Below are 15,571 nucleotides of genomic sequence, written 5' to 3' on the forward strand. Positions count from 1 at the left end.
TGGGCAGTGATGGAGGGCACTGGGCAGTGATAGAGGGCGTTGGGCAGTGATAGAGGGCACTGGGCAGTGATAGAGGGCACTGGGCAGTGACAGTGGGCGCTGGGCAGTGATAGAGGGCACTGGGCAGTGATAGAGGACACTGGGCAGTGATAGAGGGCACTGGGCAGTGATAGAGGGCACTGGGCAGTGATAGAGGGCACTGGGCAGTGACAGTGGGCACTGGGCAGTGACAGTGGGTGCTAGGCAGTGACAGTGGGCGCTGGGCAGTGATAGAGGGCGCTGGGCATTGATGGAGGACGCTGGACAGTGATAGAGGGCACTGGACAGTAATAGAGGGCGCTGGGCAGTGACAGTGGGCGCTGGGCAGTGATCGAGGGCACTGGGCAGTGACAGTGGGCACTGGGCAGTGACAGTGGGCGCTGGGTCATGTCAGAGGACACTGGGCAGTGATAGAGGGCGCTGGAAAGTGACAGTGGGCGCTGGGTCGTGTCGGAGGACACTGGGCAGTGACAGTGGGCGCTGGGCAGTGACAGTGGGCGCTGGGCAAAGATAGGGGTGCTGGGCAGAGATAGGGGTGCTGGGCAGTGATGGTGGGCACTAGGCAGTGACAGTGGGCGCTGGGCAGTGACAGTGGGCACTGGGCAGTGATAGAGGGTGCTGGGCAGTGATAGAGGGCGCTGGGCAGTGATAGAGGACACTGTGCAGTGATAGTGGGTGCTGGGCAGTGATAGAGGGCACTGGGCAGTGATAGAGGGCACTGGGCAGTGATAGAGGGCACTGGGCAGTGACAGTGGGCGCTGGGCAGTGATAGAGGGCACTGGGCAGTGATAGAGGGCGCTGGGCCATGTCGGAGGACACTGGGCAGTGATAGAGGGCACTGGGCAGTGACAGTGGGCGCTGGGAAGTGATAGAGGGCGCTGGGCAGTGATAGAGGGCACTGGGCAGTGATGGAGTTGCTGGGCAGTGACAGTGGGCGCTGGGCAGAGATAGGGGCGCTGGGCAGTGACAGTGGGCACTGGGCAGTGGCGGAGGGTGCTGGGCAGTGACGGAGGGCGCTGGGCAGATATAGAGGCGCTGGGCAGTGATAGAGGGTGCTGGGCAGCGACAGTGGGCGCTGGGCAGTGACGGTGGGCGCTGGGCAGTGACAGTGGGCGCTGGGCAGTGACAGTGGGCGCTGGGCCGTGTCGGAGGACACTGGGCAGTGATAGAGGGCGCTGGACAGTAACAGTGGGTGCTGGGCAGTGACAGTGGGCGCTGGGCAGTGACAGTGCGCGCTGGGCAGTGATAGAGGGCGCTGGGCAGTGATAGAGGGTGCTGGGCAGTGACAGTGGGCGCTGGGCAGTGACAGTGGGCGCTGGGCCGTGACAGTGGGCACTGGACCGTGACAGTGGGCGCTGGGCAGTGATAGAGGGCGCTGGGCAGTGATGGAGGGCGCTGGGCAGTGATGGAGGGCGCTGGACAGTGATGGAGGACGCTGAGCAGTGATGGAGGACACTGGGCAGTGATGAAGGACACTGGGCAGTGACAGTGGGCGCTGGGCAGTGACGGAGGATTCTGGGCAGTGATGGAGGGCGCTGGGCAGTGACGGTGGGTGCTGGGCAGTGACGGAGGGCATTGGGCAGTGATTGAGGGCACTGGGCGGTGTCGGAGGACACTGGGCAGTGACAGGGGGCACTGGGCAGTGATGGAGGACACTGGGCAGTGATGGCGGGCACTGGGCAGTGATGGAGGGTGCTGGGCAGTGACAGTGGGTCCTGGGCAGTGACAGTGGGCGCTGGGCAGGGATAGGGGCGCTGGGCTGTGATAGAGGGCACTGGGCAGTGATAGAGGGCACTGGGCAGTGACAGAGGGCACTGGGCAGTGATAGAGGGCACTGGGTCGTGTCTGAGGACACTGGGCAGTGACAGTGGGTGCTGGGCAGTGACAGTGGGCACTGGGCAGTGACAGTGGGCACTGGGCAGTGATGGAATTGCTGGGCAGTGACAGTGGGCGCTGGGCAGTGATAGAGGACACTGGGCAGTGACAGTGGGCGCTGGGCAGTGACAGTGGGCGCTGGGCCGTGTTGGAGGACACTGGGCAGTGATAGCGGGCACTGGGCAGTGATAGAGGGCACTGGGCAGCGACAGGGGACACTGGGCAGCGAAATGGGGCACTGGGAAGTTACAGGGGGCACTGGGCAGTGACAGAGGGCACTGGGCAGTGACAGAGGGCACTGGGCAGTGACAGGGGACACTGGGCAGTGACAGAAGGCACTGGGCAGTGACAGGGGGCACTGGGCAGTGACAGGGGACACTGGGCAGTGACAGGGGGCACTGGGCAGTGACAGGGGGCACTGGGCAGTGATAGAGGGCACTGGGCAGTGACAGGGGGCACTGGGCAGTGACAGAGGGCACTGGGCAGTGACAGGGGACACTGGGCAGTGACAGGGGGCACTGGGCAGTGACAGGGGGCACTGGGCAGTGACAGAGGGCACTGGGCAGTGACAGGGGGCACTGGGCAGTGACAGGGGACACTGGGCAGTGACAGGGGGCACTGGGCAGTGACAGAGGGCACTGGGCAGTGACAGGGGGCACTGGGCAGTGACAGGGGGCACTGGGCAGTAATAGAGGGCACTGGGCAGTGATAGAGGGCACTGGGCAGTGACAGGGGGCACTGGGCAGTGACAGAGGGCACTGGGCAGTGACAGGGGGCACTGGGCAGTGACAGGGGGCACTGGGCAGTGACAGGGGACACTGGGCAGTGACAGAGGGCACTGGGCAGTGATGGAGACTCTGTGCTTTGGTTCTGCCCGAGTGTGAATGTGAATACACTGAGGTTTGTCCTTTCTCCTCTCCCCAGGAGTGCCCTCCCGTGCCAATGGAGGACTGGGCCGGATGTTGCTGCCTTCAGTGATGCGTGGTAAGCGGGCAAGGTTCGGGGTGGGGGTGGTTGTGGTGGGCGAGGGCCAACCAATGGGTGTTTGTGTGTTAGGAGGGCACACGGACAACTGGCATGGTTGTCATAATTGGGGTTGTTAATAAAGTTATATCTGGGAGGACCATGGTTGGGGTTGTTAATAAAGTTATATCTGGGAGGACAGTGGTTGTTAATAAAGTTATATCTGGGAGGACAGTGGTTGTTAATAAAGTTATATCTGGGAGGACAGTGGTTAGTGTTGTTAATAAAGTTATATCTGGGAGGACCATGGTTGGGGTTGTTAATAAAGTTATATCTGGGAGGACCATGGTTGGTGTTGTTAATAAAGTTATATCTGGGAGGACCCTGGTTGTTAATAAAGTTATATCTGGGAGGACCCTGGTTGTTAATAAAGTTATATCTGGGAGGACAGTGGTTGTTAATAAAGTTATATCTGGGAGGACCATGGTTGGGATTGTTAATAAAGTTATATCTGGGAGGACCGTGGTTGTTAATAAAGTTATATCTGGGAGGACCGTGGTTGTTAATAAAGTTATATCTGGGAGGACAGTGGTTGTTAATAAAGTTATATCTGGGAGGACCATGGTTGGGGTTGTTAATAAAGTTATATCTGGGAGGACCGTGGTTGTTAATAAAGTTATATCTGGGAGGACCATGGTTGGGGTTGTTAATAAAGTTATATCTGGGAGGACCGTGGTTGTTAATAAAGTTATATCTGGGAGGACAGTGGTTAGTGTTGTTAATAAAGTTATATCTGGGAGGACCGTGGTTGTTAATAAAGTTATATCTGGGTGGACCATGGTTGGGGTTGTTAATAAAGTTATATCTGGGAGGACCATGGTTGGTGTTGTTAATAAAGTTATATCTGGGAGGACCATGGTTGGGGTTGTTAATAAAGTTATATCTGGGAGGACCATGGTTGGGGTTGTTAATAAAGTTATATCTGGGAGGACAGTGGTTGTTAATAAAGTTATATCTGGGAGGACCATGGTTGGGGTTGTTAATAAAGTTATATCTGGGAGGACAGTGGTTGTTAATAAAGTTATATCTGGGAGGACCATGGTTGGGGTTGTTAATAAAGTTATATCTGGGAGGACCGTGGTTGTTAATAAAGTTATATCTGGGAGGACAGTGGTTGTTAATAAAGTTATATCTGGGAGGACCATGGTTGGGGTTGTTAATAAAGTTATATCTGGGAGGACCATGGTTGGGGTTGTTAATAAAGTTATATCTGGGAGGACCGTGGTTGGGGTTGTTAATAAAGTTATATCTGGGAGGACCATGGTTGGGGTTGTTAATAAAGTTATATCTGGGTGGACCATGGTTGGGGTTGTTAATAAAGTTATATCTGGGAGGACCGTGGTTGTTAATAAAGTTATATCTGGGAGGACAGTGGTTGTTAATAAAGTTATATCTGGGAGGACCATGGTTGGGGTTGTTAATAAAGTTATATCTGGGAGGACCGTGGTTGTTAATAAAGTTATATCTGGGAGGACCATGGTTGGGGTTGTTAATAAAGTTATATCTGGGAGGACCATGGTTGGGGTTGTTAATAAAGTTAAATCTGGGAGGACCATGGTTGGGGTTGTTAATAAAGTTATATCTGGGAGGACCGTGGTTGTTAATAAAGTTATATCTGGGAGGACAGTGGTTAGTGTTGTTAATAAAGTTATATCTGGGAGGACCATGGTTGGGGTTGTTAATAAAGTTATATCTGGGAGGACCGTGTTTGAGGTTGTTAATAAAGTTATATCTGGGAGGACCGTGGTTGTTAATAAAGTTATATCTGGGAGGACCATGGTTGGTGTTGTTAATAAAGTTATATCTGGGAGGACCGTGGTTGGGGTTGTTAATAAAGTTATATCTGGGAGGACCGTGGTTGTTAATAAAGTTATATCTAGGAGGACAGTGGTTGTTAATAAAGTTATATCTGGGAGGACAGTGGTTAGTGTTGTTAATAAAGTTATATCTGGGAGGACCATGGTTGGGGTTGTTAATAAAGTTATATCTGGGAGGACCATGGTTGGGGTTGTTAATAAAGTTATATCTGGGAGGACCATGGTTGGGATTGTTAATAAAGTTATATCTGGGAGGACCATGGTTGGTGTTGTTAATAAAGTTATATCTGGGAGGACCCTGGTTGTTAATAAAGTTATATCTGGGAGGACCCTGGTTGTTAATAAAGTTATATCTGAGAGGACCGTGGTTGGGATTGTTAATAAAGTTATATTTGGGAGGACCATGGTTGGTGTTGTTAATAAAGTTATATCTGGGAGGACCGTGGTTGTTAATAAAGTTATATCTGGGAGGACCCTGGTTGTTAATAAAGTTATATCTGGGAGGACAGTGGTTGGTGTTGTTAATAAAGTTATATCTGGAATGACCGTGGTTTGGGTTGTTAATAAAGTTATATCTGGGAGGACCGTGGTTGTTAATAAAGTTATATCTGGGAGGACCATGGTTGGGGTTGTTAATAAAGTTATATCTGGGAGGACCATGGTTGGGGTTGTTAATAAAGTTATATCTGGGAGGACCGTGGTTGTTAATAAAGTTATATCTGGGAGGACCATGGTTGGGGTTGTTAATAAAGTTATATCTGGGAGGACCGTGGTTGTTAATAAAGTTATATCTGGGAGGACAGTGGTTAGTGTTGTTAATAAAGTTATATCTGGGAGGACCATGGTTGGGGTTGTTAATAAAGTTATATCTGGGAGGACCGTGGTTGGTGTTGTTAATAAAGTTATATCTGGGAGGACCGTGTTTGAGGTTGTTAATAAAGTTATATCTGGGAGGACCGTGGTTGGTGTTGTTAATAAAGTTATATCTGGGAGGACCGTGGTTGGGGTTGTTAATAAAGTTATATCTGGGAGGACCGTGGTTGGGGTTGTTAATAAAGTTATATCTGGGAGGACCATGGTTGGGGTTGTTAATAAAGTTATATCTGGGAGGACCGTGGTTGTTAATAAAGTTATATCTGGGAGGACAGTGGTTAGTGTTGTTAATAAAGTTATATCTGGGAGGACCATGGTTGGGGTTGTTAATAAAGTTATATCTGGGAGGACCGTGGTTGGTGTTGTTAATAAAGTTATATCTGGGAGGACCGTGTTTGAGGTTGTTAATAAAGTTATATCTGGGAGGACCGTGGTTGGTGTTGTTAATAAAGTTATATCTGGGAGGACCGTGGTTGGGGTTGTTAATAAAGTTATATCTGGGAGGACCGTGGTTGGGGTTGTTAATAAAGTTATATCTGGGAGGACCGTGGTTGTTAATAAAGTTATATCTGGGAGGACCATGGTTGGTGTTGTTAATAAAGTTATATCTGGGAGGACCGTGGTTGTTAATAAAGTTATATCTGGGAGGACCATGGTTGGGGTTGTTAATAAAGTTATATCTGGGAGGACCATGGTTGGGATTGTTAATAAAGTTATATCTGGGAGGACCGTGGTTGTTAATAAAGTTATATCTGGGAGGACCATGGTTGGTGTTGTTAATAAAGTTATATCTGGGAGGACCCTGGTTGTTAATAAAGTTATATCTGGGAGGACCATGGTTGTTAATAAAGTTATATCTGGGAGGACCCTGGTTGTTAATAAAGTTATATCTGGGAGGACCGTGGTTGGGATTGTTAATAAAGTTATATTTGGGAGGACCATGGTTGGTGTTGTTAATAAAGTTATATCTGGGAGGACCCTGGTTGTTAATAAAGTTATATCTGGGAGGACCCTGGTTGTTAATAAAGTTATATCTGGGAGGACAGTGGTTGGTGTTGTTAATAAAGTTATATCTGGAATGACCGTGGTTTGGGTTGTTAATAAAGTTATATCTGGGAGGACCGTGGTTGTTAATAAAGTTATATCTGGGAGGACCGTGGTTGTTAATAAAGTTATATCTGGGAGGACCATGGTTGGTGTTGTTAATAAAGTTATATCTGGGAGGACCGTGGTTGTTAATAAAGTTATATCTGGGAGGACCATGGTTGGGGTTGTTAATAAAGTTATATCTGGGAGGACCATGGTTGGGATTGTTAATAAAGTTATATCTGGGAGGACCGTGGTTGTTAATAAAGTTATATCTGGGAGGACCGTGGTTGTTAATAAAGTTATATCTGGGAGGACCATGGTTGGTGTTGTTAATAAAGTTATATCTGGGAGGACCCTGGTTGTTAATAAAGTTATATCTGGGAGGACCGTGGTTGGGATTGTTAATAAAGTTATATTTGGAAGGACCATGGTTGGTGTTGTTAATAAAGTTATATCTGGGAGGACCCTGGTTGTTAATAAAGTTATATCTGGGAGGACAGTGGTTGGTGTTGTTAATAAAGTTATATCTGGAATGACCGTGGTTTGGGTTGTTAATAAAGTTATACCTGGGAGGACCATGGTTGGGGGTCTCAGTAAGGTTACCAGAGATGATCTGCTGTTGTGATCTTCAGGAAGTTGTTTAAACTTATCCCTACGTGCTCAATATCCAGGCTCGGGGCTGACAAGCGGTGAGTAACATTTACCCCACACGAGTGCCAGGCAATGACCATCTCCAACAAGAGAGAATCCAACCATCACCCCCTTGACATTCAATGCCATTACCATCACTGAATCCCCCCACGAGCAACATCCAGGGGGTTACCATTGACCAGAAACTGAACTGGGACCAGCCATATAAACACTGTGGCTACAAGAGCAGGTCAGAGGCTGGGAATCCTGCGGAGAGTAATTCACCTCCTGACTCCCCAAAACCTGTCCACCATCTACAAGGCGCCAGTCAGGAGTGTGATGGGACACTCCCCACTTGCCTGGATGAGTGCGGCTCCCACAACACTCGAGAAGCTCGACACCGACCAGGACAAATCAACCCCGCTCGATTGGCAGCCCATCCACAAACACTCACTCCCTCCACCACCGACGCACAGTGGCAGCAGCGTGTGTACCATCTACAAGATGCACTGCAGCAACTCGCCAAGGCTCCTTCGACAGCGCCGCCCAAATTCACCTCCTCTACCTTCTAGAAGGACGAGGGCAGCAGACACATGGGGAACACCACCACCTGGAGGTTCCCCTCTGAGACCCTCACGATCCTGACTTGGAAATATATCGGCCGTTCCTTCACTGTCGCTGGGTCAAAATCCTGGAACTGCCTCCCTAACAGCGCCGTGGGTGTACCTACACCACACGGGGACTGCAGCGGCTCAAGAAGGCGGCTCACCCACCACCTTCTCAAGGGGGCAATTAAGGACTGGTAATAAATGCTGGTCCCGGCCAGCGACACCCACATCCTGTGAAAAAAATGACTAGAAAGCTAAATATGAACCCTCTTCTTTTCACCAGGGGCTGGCGCACAGCCTGCAGCAGGAGTGCCACCCATGGTTTCGAAAGGTAAGAGTGGATGGTATCGAGTGTTTTGTCTGCTGTTGGGAATGTGCGAGCGAATTAAATGGGTGGGTAGAGTCAGTGATGGGAGGAGAGTGTACTTGGGGATGTGGGAGGGGGTTAAATGGGTGGGTAGAGATAGTGATAGGGGAGGAGTATACCTGGGGGTGTGGGAGGGGATTAAATGGGTAGGTAGAGTCAGTAACAGGGGGAGAGTGTACATGGGGGTGTGGGTGGGGGATTAAATGGGTGGGTAGAGTCAGTGATAGGGGGAGAGTGTACATGGGGGTGTGGGAGGGGATTAAATGGGTGGGTAGAGTCAGTGATAGGGGGAGAGTGTACATGGGAGTGTGGGAGGGGGTTAAATGTATCGGGGGTGTTTGTGAAATCAAATCCCGGCCAGAGAGCCAGGATCGCGGGGTCACAACCTCAGGGTGAGTGCGCTGGACATGTTGGCTCGCGAGGTGGAGAGTTTAGTTCACTCGGAGAGTTGTCAAGCCTGGTAATCCCCGGAGAGATGGGGGCGCTCGGTAGTCGATCGATTCATGGGATGGGGAGGAAGTCTGGGATGTAAGGGACATGGGGTCATGGGTGGGGGTGGGAGATGCCGGGCTGGGGACTTGACGTTGAGGCCCAGCCACATGCTCGGCATAGGGTAGGGGGGAGCGGACTCGAGGGGCCTCATGGTGAGGGGAGCGAGGAAGAGGGGGTTGAGGATGAGATAACGGGAGAGACTCACCCCTCCGATGGGGACGGTTGGGAGAGAGGGAACTGAGTCAAACATTGTTCGGTGGGTGTGGGTGTGTACCGAAGGTCTGGGTGGGCTTAGCGTCTGGTTGCATGGCTAGACTTCGAGGAAGACAAGCATCAGGGCAAGGAGAGCATCACTGAAAAGTTTACGTACGCTTACACACAAATAAAATGTTCCTTTGGACTTCATTCGAAACAGGGCTCGGACCACGTATGATCGTCAACGGCTACGGAATGGGTAAGGAACAGAGCCCCTCCCCCAGATACAGGAGTGTGGGAGAGAGAGAGAGAGAGAGGGTTAGAGAGACCTCCCCAGATACAGGAGTGTGTGAGAGAGAGAGGGTTAGAGAGACCTCCCCAGATACAGGAGTGTGAGAGAGAGAGAGAGGGTTAGAGAGACCTCCCCAGATACAGGAGTGTGAGAGAGAGAGAGAGAGAGAGGGTTAGAGAGACCTCCCCAGATACAGGAGTGTGAGAGAGAGAGAGAGAGAGGGTTAGAGAGACCTCCCCAGATACAGGAGGGTGAGAGAGAGAGAGGATTAGAGAGACCTCCCCAGATACAGGAGTGTGAGAGAGAGAGAGGGGGTTAGAGAGACCTCCCCAGATACAGGAGTGTGAGAGAGAGAGAGAGGGTTAGAGAGACGTCCCCAGATACAGGAGGGTGAGAGAGAGAGAGGGTTAGAGAGACCTCCCCAGATACAGGAGTGTGAGAGAGAGAGAGAGAGGGTTAGAGAGACCTCCCCAGATACAGGAGTGTGAGAGAGAGAGAGGAGGTTAGAGAGAGCTCCCCAGATACAGGAGTGTGAGAGAGAGAGAGAGAGTGTTAGAGAGCCCTCCCCAGATACAGGAGTGTGAGAGAGAGAGAGAGGGTTAGAGAGACCTCCCCAGATACAGGATTGTGTGTGAGAGAGAGAAAGAGAGGGTTAGAGAGACTTCCCCAGATACAGGAGTGTGACACAGAGAGAGAGGGTTAGAGAGACCTCCCCAGATATAGGAGTGTGTGAGAGAGAGAGAGGGTTAGAGAGACCTCCCCAGATACAGGAGTGTGGGAGAGAGAGAGAGGGTTAGAGAGACCTCCCCAGATACAGGAGTGTGTGTGAGAGAGAGAGAGAGAGGGTTAGAGAGACCTCCCCAGATACAGGAGTGTGTGTGAGAGAGAGAGAGAGAGGGTTAGAGGGACCTCCCCAGATACAGGAGTGTGAGAGAGAGAGAGAGGGTTAGAGAGCCCTCCCCAGGAACAGGAGTCTGTGAGAGAGAGAGGGTTAGAGAGCCCTCCCCAGATACAGAAGTGTGAGAGAGAGAGAGGGTTAGAGAGACCTCCCCAGATACAGGAATGTGAGAGAGAGGGGATTGGAGAGACCTCCCCAGATACAGGAGTGTGTGTGAGAGAGAGAGAGAGAGAGAGAGGGTTAGAGAGACCGCCCCAGATACAGGAGTGTGGGAGAGAGAGAGAGGGTTAGAGAGCCCTCCCCAGATACAGGAGTGTGAGAGAGAGAGAGGGTTAGAGAGACCTCCCCAGATACAGGAGTGTGAAAGAGAGAGAGGGTTAGAGAGACCTCCCCAGATACAGGAGTGTGAGAGAGAGAGAGAGGGGGTTAGAGAGACCTCCCCAGATACAGGAGTGTGTGAGAGAGAGAGAGAGGGTTAGAGAGACCTCCCCAGATACAGGAGTGTGAGAGAGAGAGAGGAGGTTAGAGAGACCTCCCCAGATACAGGAGTGTGAGAGAGAGAGAGAGAGGGTTAGAGAGACCTCCCCAGATACAGGAGTGTGAGAGAGAGAGAGGAGGTTAGAGAGACCTCCCCAGATACAGGAGTGTGAGAGAGAGAGAGGGTTAGAGAGACCTCCCCAGATACAGGAGTGTGAAAGAGAGAGAGGGTTAGAGAGACCTCCCCAGATACAGGAGTGTGAGAGAGAGAGAGAGGGGGTTAGAGAGACCTCCCCAGATACAGGAGTGTGTGAGAGAGAGAGAGAGGGTGAGAGAGACCTCCCCAGATACAGGAGTGTGAGAGAGAGAGAGGAGGTTAGAGAGACCTCCCCAGATACAGGAGTGTGAGAGAGAGAGAGAGAGGGTTAGAGAGACCTCCCCAGATACAGGAGTGTGAGAGAGAGAGAGGAGGTTAGAGAGACCTCCCCAGATACAGGAGTGTGAGAGAGAGAGGGTTAGAGAGACCTCCCCAGATACAGGAGTGTGTGAGAGAGAGAGAGGGTTAGAGAGACCTCCCCAGAAACAGGAGTGTAGGAGAGAGAGGGGGGGTTTGGGTAACCTCCCCAGGTACTTGCCAGATGTGCTATCTCACACTCTGTGTCAATGATGGTTTGTGTGTGTGTGTGTTTGTGTTTGTGTGTGTGTGTGTGTGTGTGTGTGTGTGTGTGTGTGTGTGTGTGTGTGTGTGTGTGTGTGTGTGTGTGGTAAATCCCATGGGACAATCTGGAAAAGAAGGTCTGAGTGTTCATTATTCCCAATGACCACAGGCAAAAATTCCAATATTCCCTTCTCTCTGCCTCTTGTAGGAACAATTCCTAGAGTACCAACAGGAGGATTGGCAAATGGTCGACAGGGTGCAAAAGCCCCAGGTGAGTCTCAACATGTACACTCTCCCCTATCACTGACTCTACCCCTATCACTGACTCTACCCACACATTTAATCCCCCTCCCACGCCCCCATGTACACTCTCCCCCTATCACTGACTCTACCCACCCATTTAATCCCACTCCCACACCCCCATGTACACTCTCCCCCTATCACTGACTCTACCAACCCATTTAATCCCCTCCCACACCCCCATGTACACTCTCCCCCTATCAATGACTCTACCCACCCATTTAATCCCACTCCCACACCCCCATGTACACTCTCCCCCTATCACTGACTCTACCAACCCATTTAACCCCCTCCCACACCCCCATGTACACTCTCCCCTATCACTGACTCTACCCACCCATTTAATCCCCTCCCACATCCCCATGTACACTCTCCCCCTATCACTGACTCTACCAACCCATTTAATCCCCCTCCCACACCCCCATGTAAACTCTCCCCTATCACTGACTCTACCCACCCATTTAATCCCCTCCTACATCCCCATGTACACTCTCCCCCTATCACTGACTCTACCTACCCATTTAATCCCCCTCCCACACCCCCATGTAAACTCTCCCCTATCACTGACTCTACCCACCCATTTAATCCCCCTCCCACACTCCCATGTACACTCTCCCCCTATCAGTGACTCTACCCACCCATTTAATCCCCTCCCACACCCCCATGTACACTCTCTCCCTATCACTGACTCTACCCACCCAATTAATCCCCTCCCACACCCCCATGTACACTCTCCCCCTATCACTGACTCTACCCACCCATTTAATCCCCTCCCACATCCCCACGTACCCACTCCTGCTTTGAAAGATGCTGGCAGAGTGACAAAGGTTTGCATTCCGTGTGTTCACTCACATATTGAACCCTCGATTCTTGTTCCAGGGTTTGCTCCTGCTAATGGATTCCCCCGTGGACCCCTGCCATTGGGAGGTAAACTTGATAACTTAATTCTGTTTGTGAATTGAAATCTTAATGAATTATTATCCTAACACACTCTGCTTTCTGGAGAGGAATCCCAGCTCCCTCCGACAGTGCGGCGCTCCCTCAGCACTGACCCTCCGACAGTGCGGCGCTCCCTCAGCACTGACCCTCCGACAGTGCGGCGCTCCCTCAGCACTGACCCTCCGACAGTGCGGCGCTCCCTCAGCACCGACCCTCCGACAGTGCTGCTCTCCCTCAGCATTGACCCTCCGACAGTGCCCTGCTCCCTCATCACTGACCCTCCGACAGCGCGGCGCTCCCTCAGCACTGACCCTCCGACAGTGCGGCGCTCCCTCAGCACTGACCCTCCGACAGTGCGGCGCTCCCTCAGCACTGACCCTCCGACAGTGCGGCGTTCCCTCAGCACTGACCCTCCGACAGTGCGGCGCTCCCTCAGCACTGACCCTCCGACCGTGCGGCTCTCCCTCAGCACTGACCCTCCGACAGCGAGGCGCTCCCTCAGCACTGACCCTCCGACAGTGCGGCGTTCCCTCAGCACTGACCCTCCGACAGTGCGGCGCTCCCTCAGCACTGACCCTCCGACCGTGCGGCTCTCCCTCAGCACTGACCCTCCGACAGCGAGGCGCTCCCTCAGCACTGACACTTAGCTTTGTGACTTCTCGCTGGGTATCCTGTTCAGCTGCATCTCCTTGCCAGCCCTCTAAACCCTAAATTTTGTGTGTGTTGCAGTGCCTGGGGGCATTGGAGGCAAGAGGAAGCCAGGTAATACGCCCACCCTCTTGTAACCTTGACCATGGGTGACCTCTTTTGAGGCTAAGTTGGCGTTAGAAAGGCATGGGGGGGGGGCGAGTGTGTTGAGGCTTTGGTATATCATTGGATGGTTCCAAGAGGGGTGGGGTGGGTGCTGGAAGAAGAGCTCCCCCCCTCTCAGTTACCCCTTGGGACAGCCGGAAAGAGATTAAAGTCTCTGGGGCCCATAGGGAGCATTTGGGAATTCTCCTCTCCCCTGCGAGGCATTCTCAGGGTGCAAGCTATCCATCAGCGAGTTGGAGATGATGAGGGTAGGTGGGCATTGGCTGACAGAGGAGGGGAACAGAGGTTTGGTCTTCGATCCCATTAGCCGGCAGCTTGGGGTGGGTGTGGAGGGGTGGGGTCGATGATATATGGGTTGCTTTGGTGGGAAGATGAGGAAAATTCAAGGGATACGGGGAGAAGGTGGGTTGGTGGGGATTGAGGGATACGGGGAGAAGGTGGGTAGGTGGGGATTGAGGGAGACGGGGAGAAGGTGGGTAGGTGGGGATTGGGGGAGACAGGGAGAAGGTGGGTCGGTGGGGATTGAGGGATACGGGGAGAAGGTGGGTAGGTGGGGATTGAGGGAGATGGGGAGTAGGTGGGGATTGAGGGAGACTGGGAGAAGGTGGGTAGGTGGGGATTGAGGGAGACGGGGCGAAGGTGGGTAGGTGGGGATTGAGGGATAAGGAGAGAAGGTGTGTAGGTGGGGATTGAGGGAGACAGGGAGAAGGTGGGTAGGTGGGGATTGAGGGATAAGGAGAGAAGGTGGGTAGGTGGGGAGTGAGGGATAAGGAGAGAAGGTGGGTAGGTGGGGATTGAGGGATAAGGAGAGAAGGTGGGTAGGTGGGGATTGAGGGAGACAGGGAGAAGGTGGGTAGGTGGGGATTGAGGGAGACGGGGAGAAGGTGGGTAGGTGGGGATTGAGGGAGACGGGGAGAAGGTGGGTAGGTGGGGATTGAGGGAGACGGGGAGAAGGTGGGTCGGTGGGGATTGAGGGAGACGGGGAGAAGGTGGGTCGGTGGGGATTGAGGGAGACGGGGAGAAGGTGGGTAGGTGGGGATTGAGGGATACGGGGAGAAGGTGGGTAGGTGGGGATTGAGGGAGACGGGGAGAAGGTGGGTAGGTGGGGATTGAGGGAGACGGGGAGAAGGTGGGTCGGTGGGGATTGAGGGAGACGGGGAGAAGGTGGGTCGGTGGGGATTGAGGGAGACGGGGAGAAGGTGGGTAGGTGGGGATTGAGGGATACGGGGAGAAGGTGGGTAGGTGGGGATTGAGGGAGACAGGGAGAAGGTGGGTCGGTGGGGATTGAGGGAGACGGGGAGAAGGTAGGTCGGTGGGGATTGAGGGAGACGGGGAGAAGGTGGGATGGATCGGGAATATGATATAAATTGAATTGTCACGATCTCAGATTCACCATCTTGACAGTAAACATCAGCCACTGAATCCCACTTTGTCATGTGTGCAGGTTATGGAATTCCCAGGAATGGATTTCCCACGGGCTACCAGAACGGATTGCGCAATGGTAAGGAACGCTGAGGAATTTTCCAGTCCGTTGAGAGGCTGATGGCGGTGGGATTGAGGGATAAGGGGAGAGTGCGGGAATTGAGGGATAACGGGAGAGTGCGGGAATTGAGGGATAAGGGGAGAGGGCGGGGATTGAGGGATAAGGGGAGAGGGCGGGGATTGAGGGATAAGGGGAGAGGGCGGGGATTGAGGGATAAGGGGAGAGGGCGGGGATTGAGGGATAAGGGGAGAGGGCGGGGATTGAGGGATAAGGGGAGAGGGCGGGGATTGAGGGATAAGGGGAGAGGGCGGGGATTGAGGGATATGGGGAGAGGGTGGGATTGAGAGCAGGATTGAGGGATATAGGGAGGAGCTGGGATTGGGAGCAGGATTGAGGGATATAGGGAGCAGCTGGGATTGGGGGCGGGATTGAGGGTTATGGGGTGGAGGTGGAAATGGGGATTATGCTGCAGAGGGTGGGATTGAGCTATATTGGAAGACAGTGGGATTGGAGGAATTTTCTGAGCGATGGTTAGGAGATGGGATTTAATGGAATTGTTGGAAATTACAACAGAGACAGAGATGGAGAAGGTCAGGGATGGAGAAGGTCAGGGATGGAGAAGGTCAGGGATGAAGAAGGTCAGGGATGGAGAAGGTCAGGGATGGAGAGGGTCAGGGATGGAGAGAGAAAGTGAGTCAAAGAA

At 52.6% G+C, this 15,571-nt stretch overlaps 1 protein-coding gene across 1 annotated transcript in view; it reads left to right on the plus strand.

Annotated features, from left to right (window-relative positions):
• Window positions 1-2,770: 2,770 nt before the first annotated feature.
• Window positions 2,771-15,571, plus strand: part of LOC121274831 (keratin-associated protein 19-2-like) — a 28,653-nt gene continuing 15,852 nt past the window's right edge. Inside the window, exons 1-7 of the mRNA XM_041182197.1 lie at window positions 2,771-2,898; window positions 8,238-8,285; window positions 9,229-9,267; window positions 11,542-11,604; window positions 12,513-12,560; window positions 13,302-13,334; window positions 14,830-14,886. Of these exons, the coding sequence (XP_041038131.1) occupies window positions 2,874-2,898; window positions 8,238-8,285; window positions 9,229-9,267; window positions 11,542-11,604; window positions 12,513-12,560; window positions 13,302-13,334; window positions 14,830-14,886 (313 nt within the window). The 5' untranslated portion in view covers window positions 2,771-2,873. The remainder of the gene's footprint in view (window positions 2,899-8,237; window positions 8,286-9,228; window positions 9,268-11,541; window positions 11,605-12,512; window positions 12,561-13,301; window positions 13,335-14,829; window positions 14,887-15,571) is intronic.

This window comes from Carcharodon carcharias (assembly GCF_017639515.1).
Source record: "Carcharodon carcharias isolate sCarCar2 chromosome 38 unlocalized genomic scaffold, sCarCar2.pri SUPER_38_unloc_38, whole genome shotgun sequence".
Classification (NCBI taxonomy): domain Eukaryota; kingdom Metazoa; phylum Chordata; class Chondrichthyes; order Lamniformes; family Lamnidae; genus Carcharodon; species Carcharodon carcharias.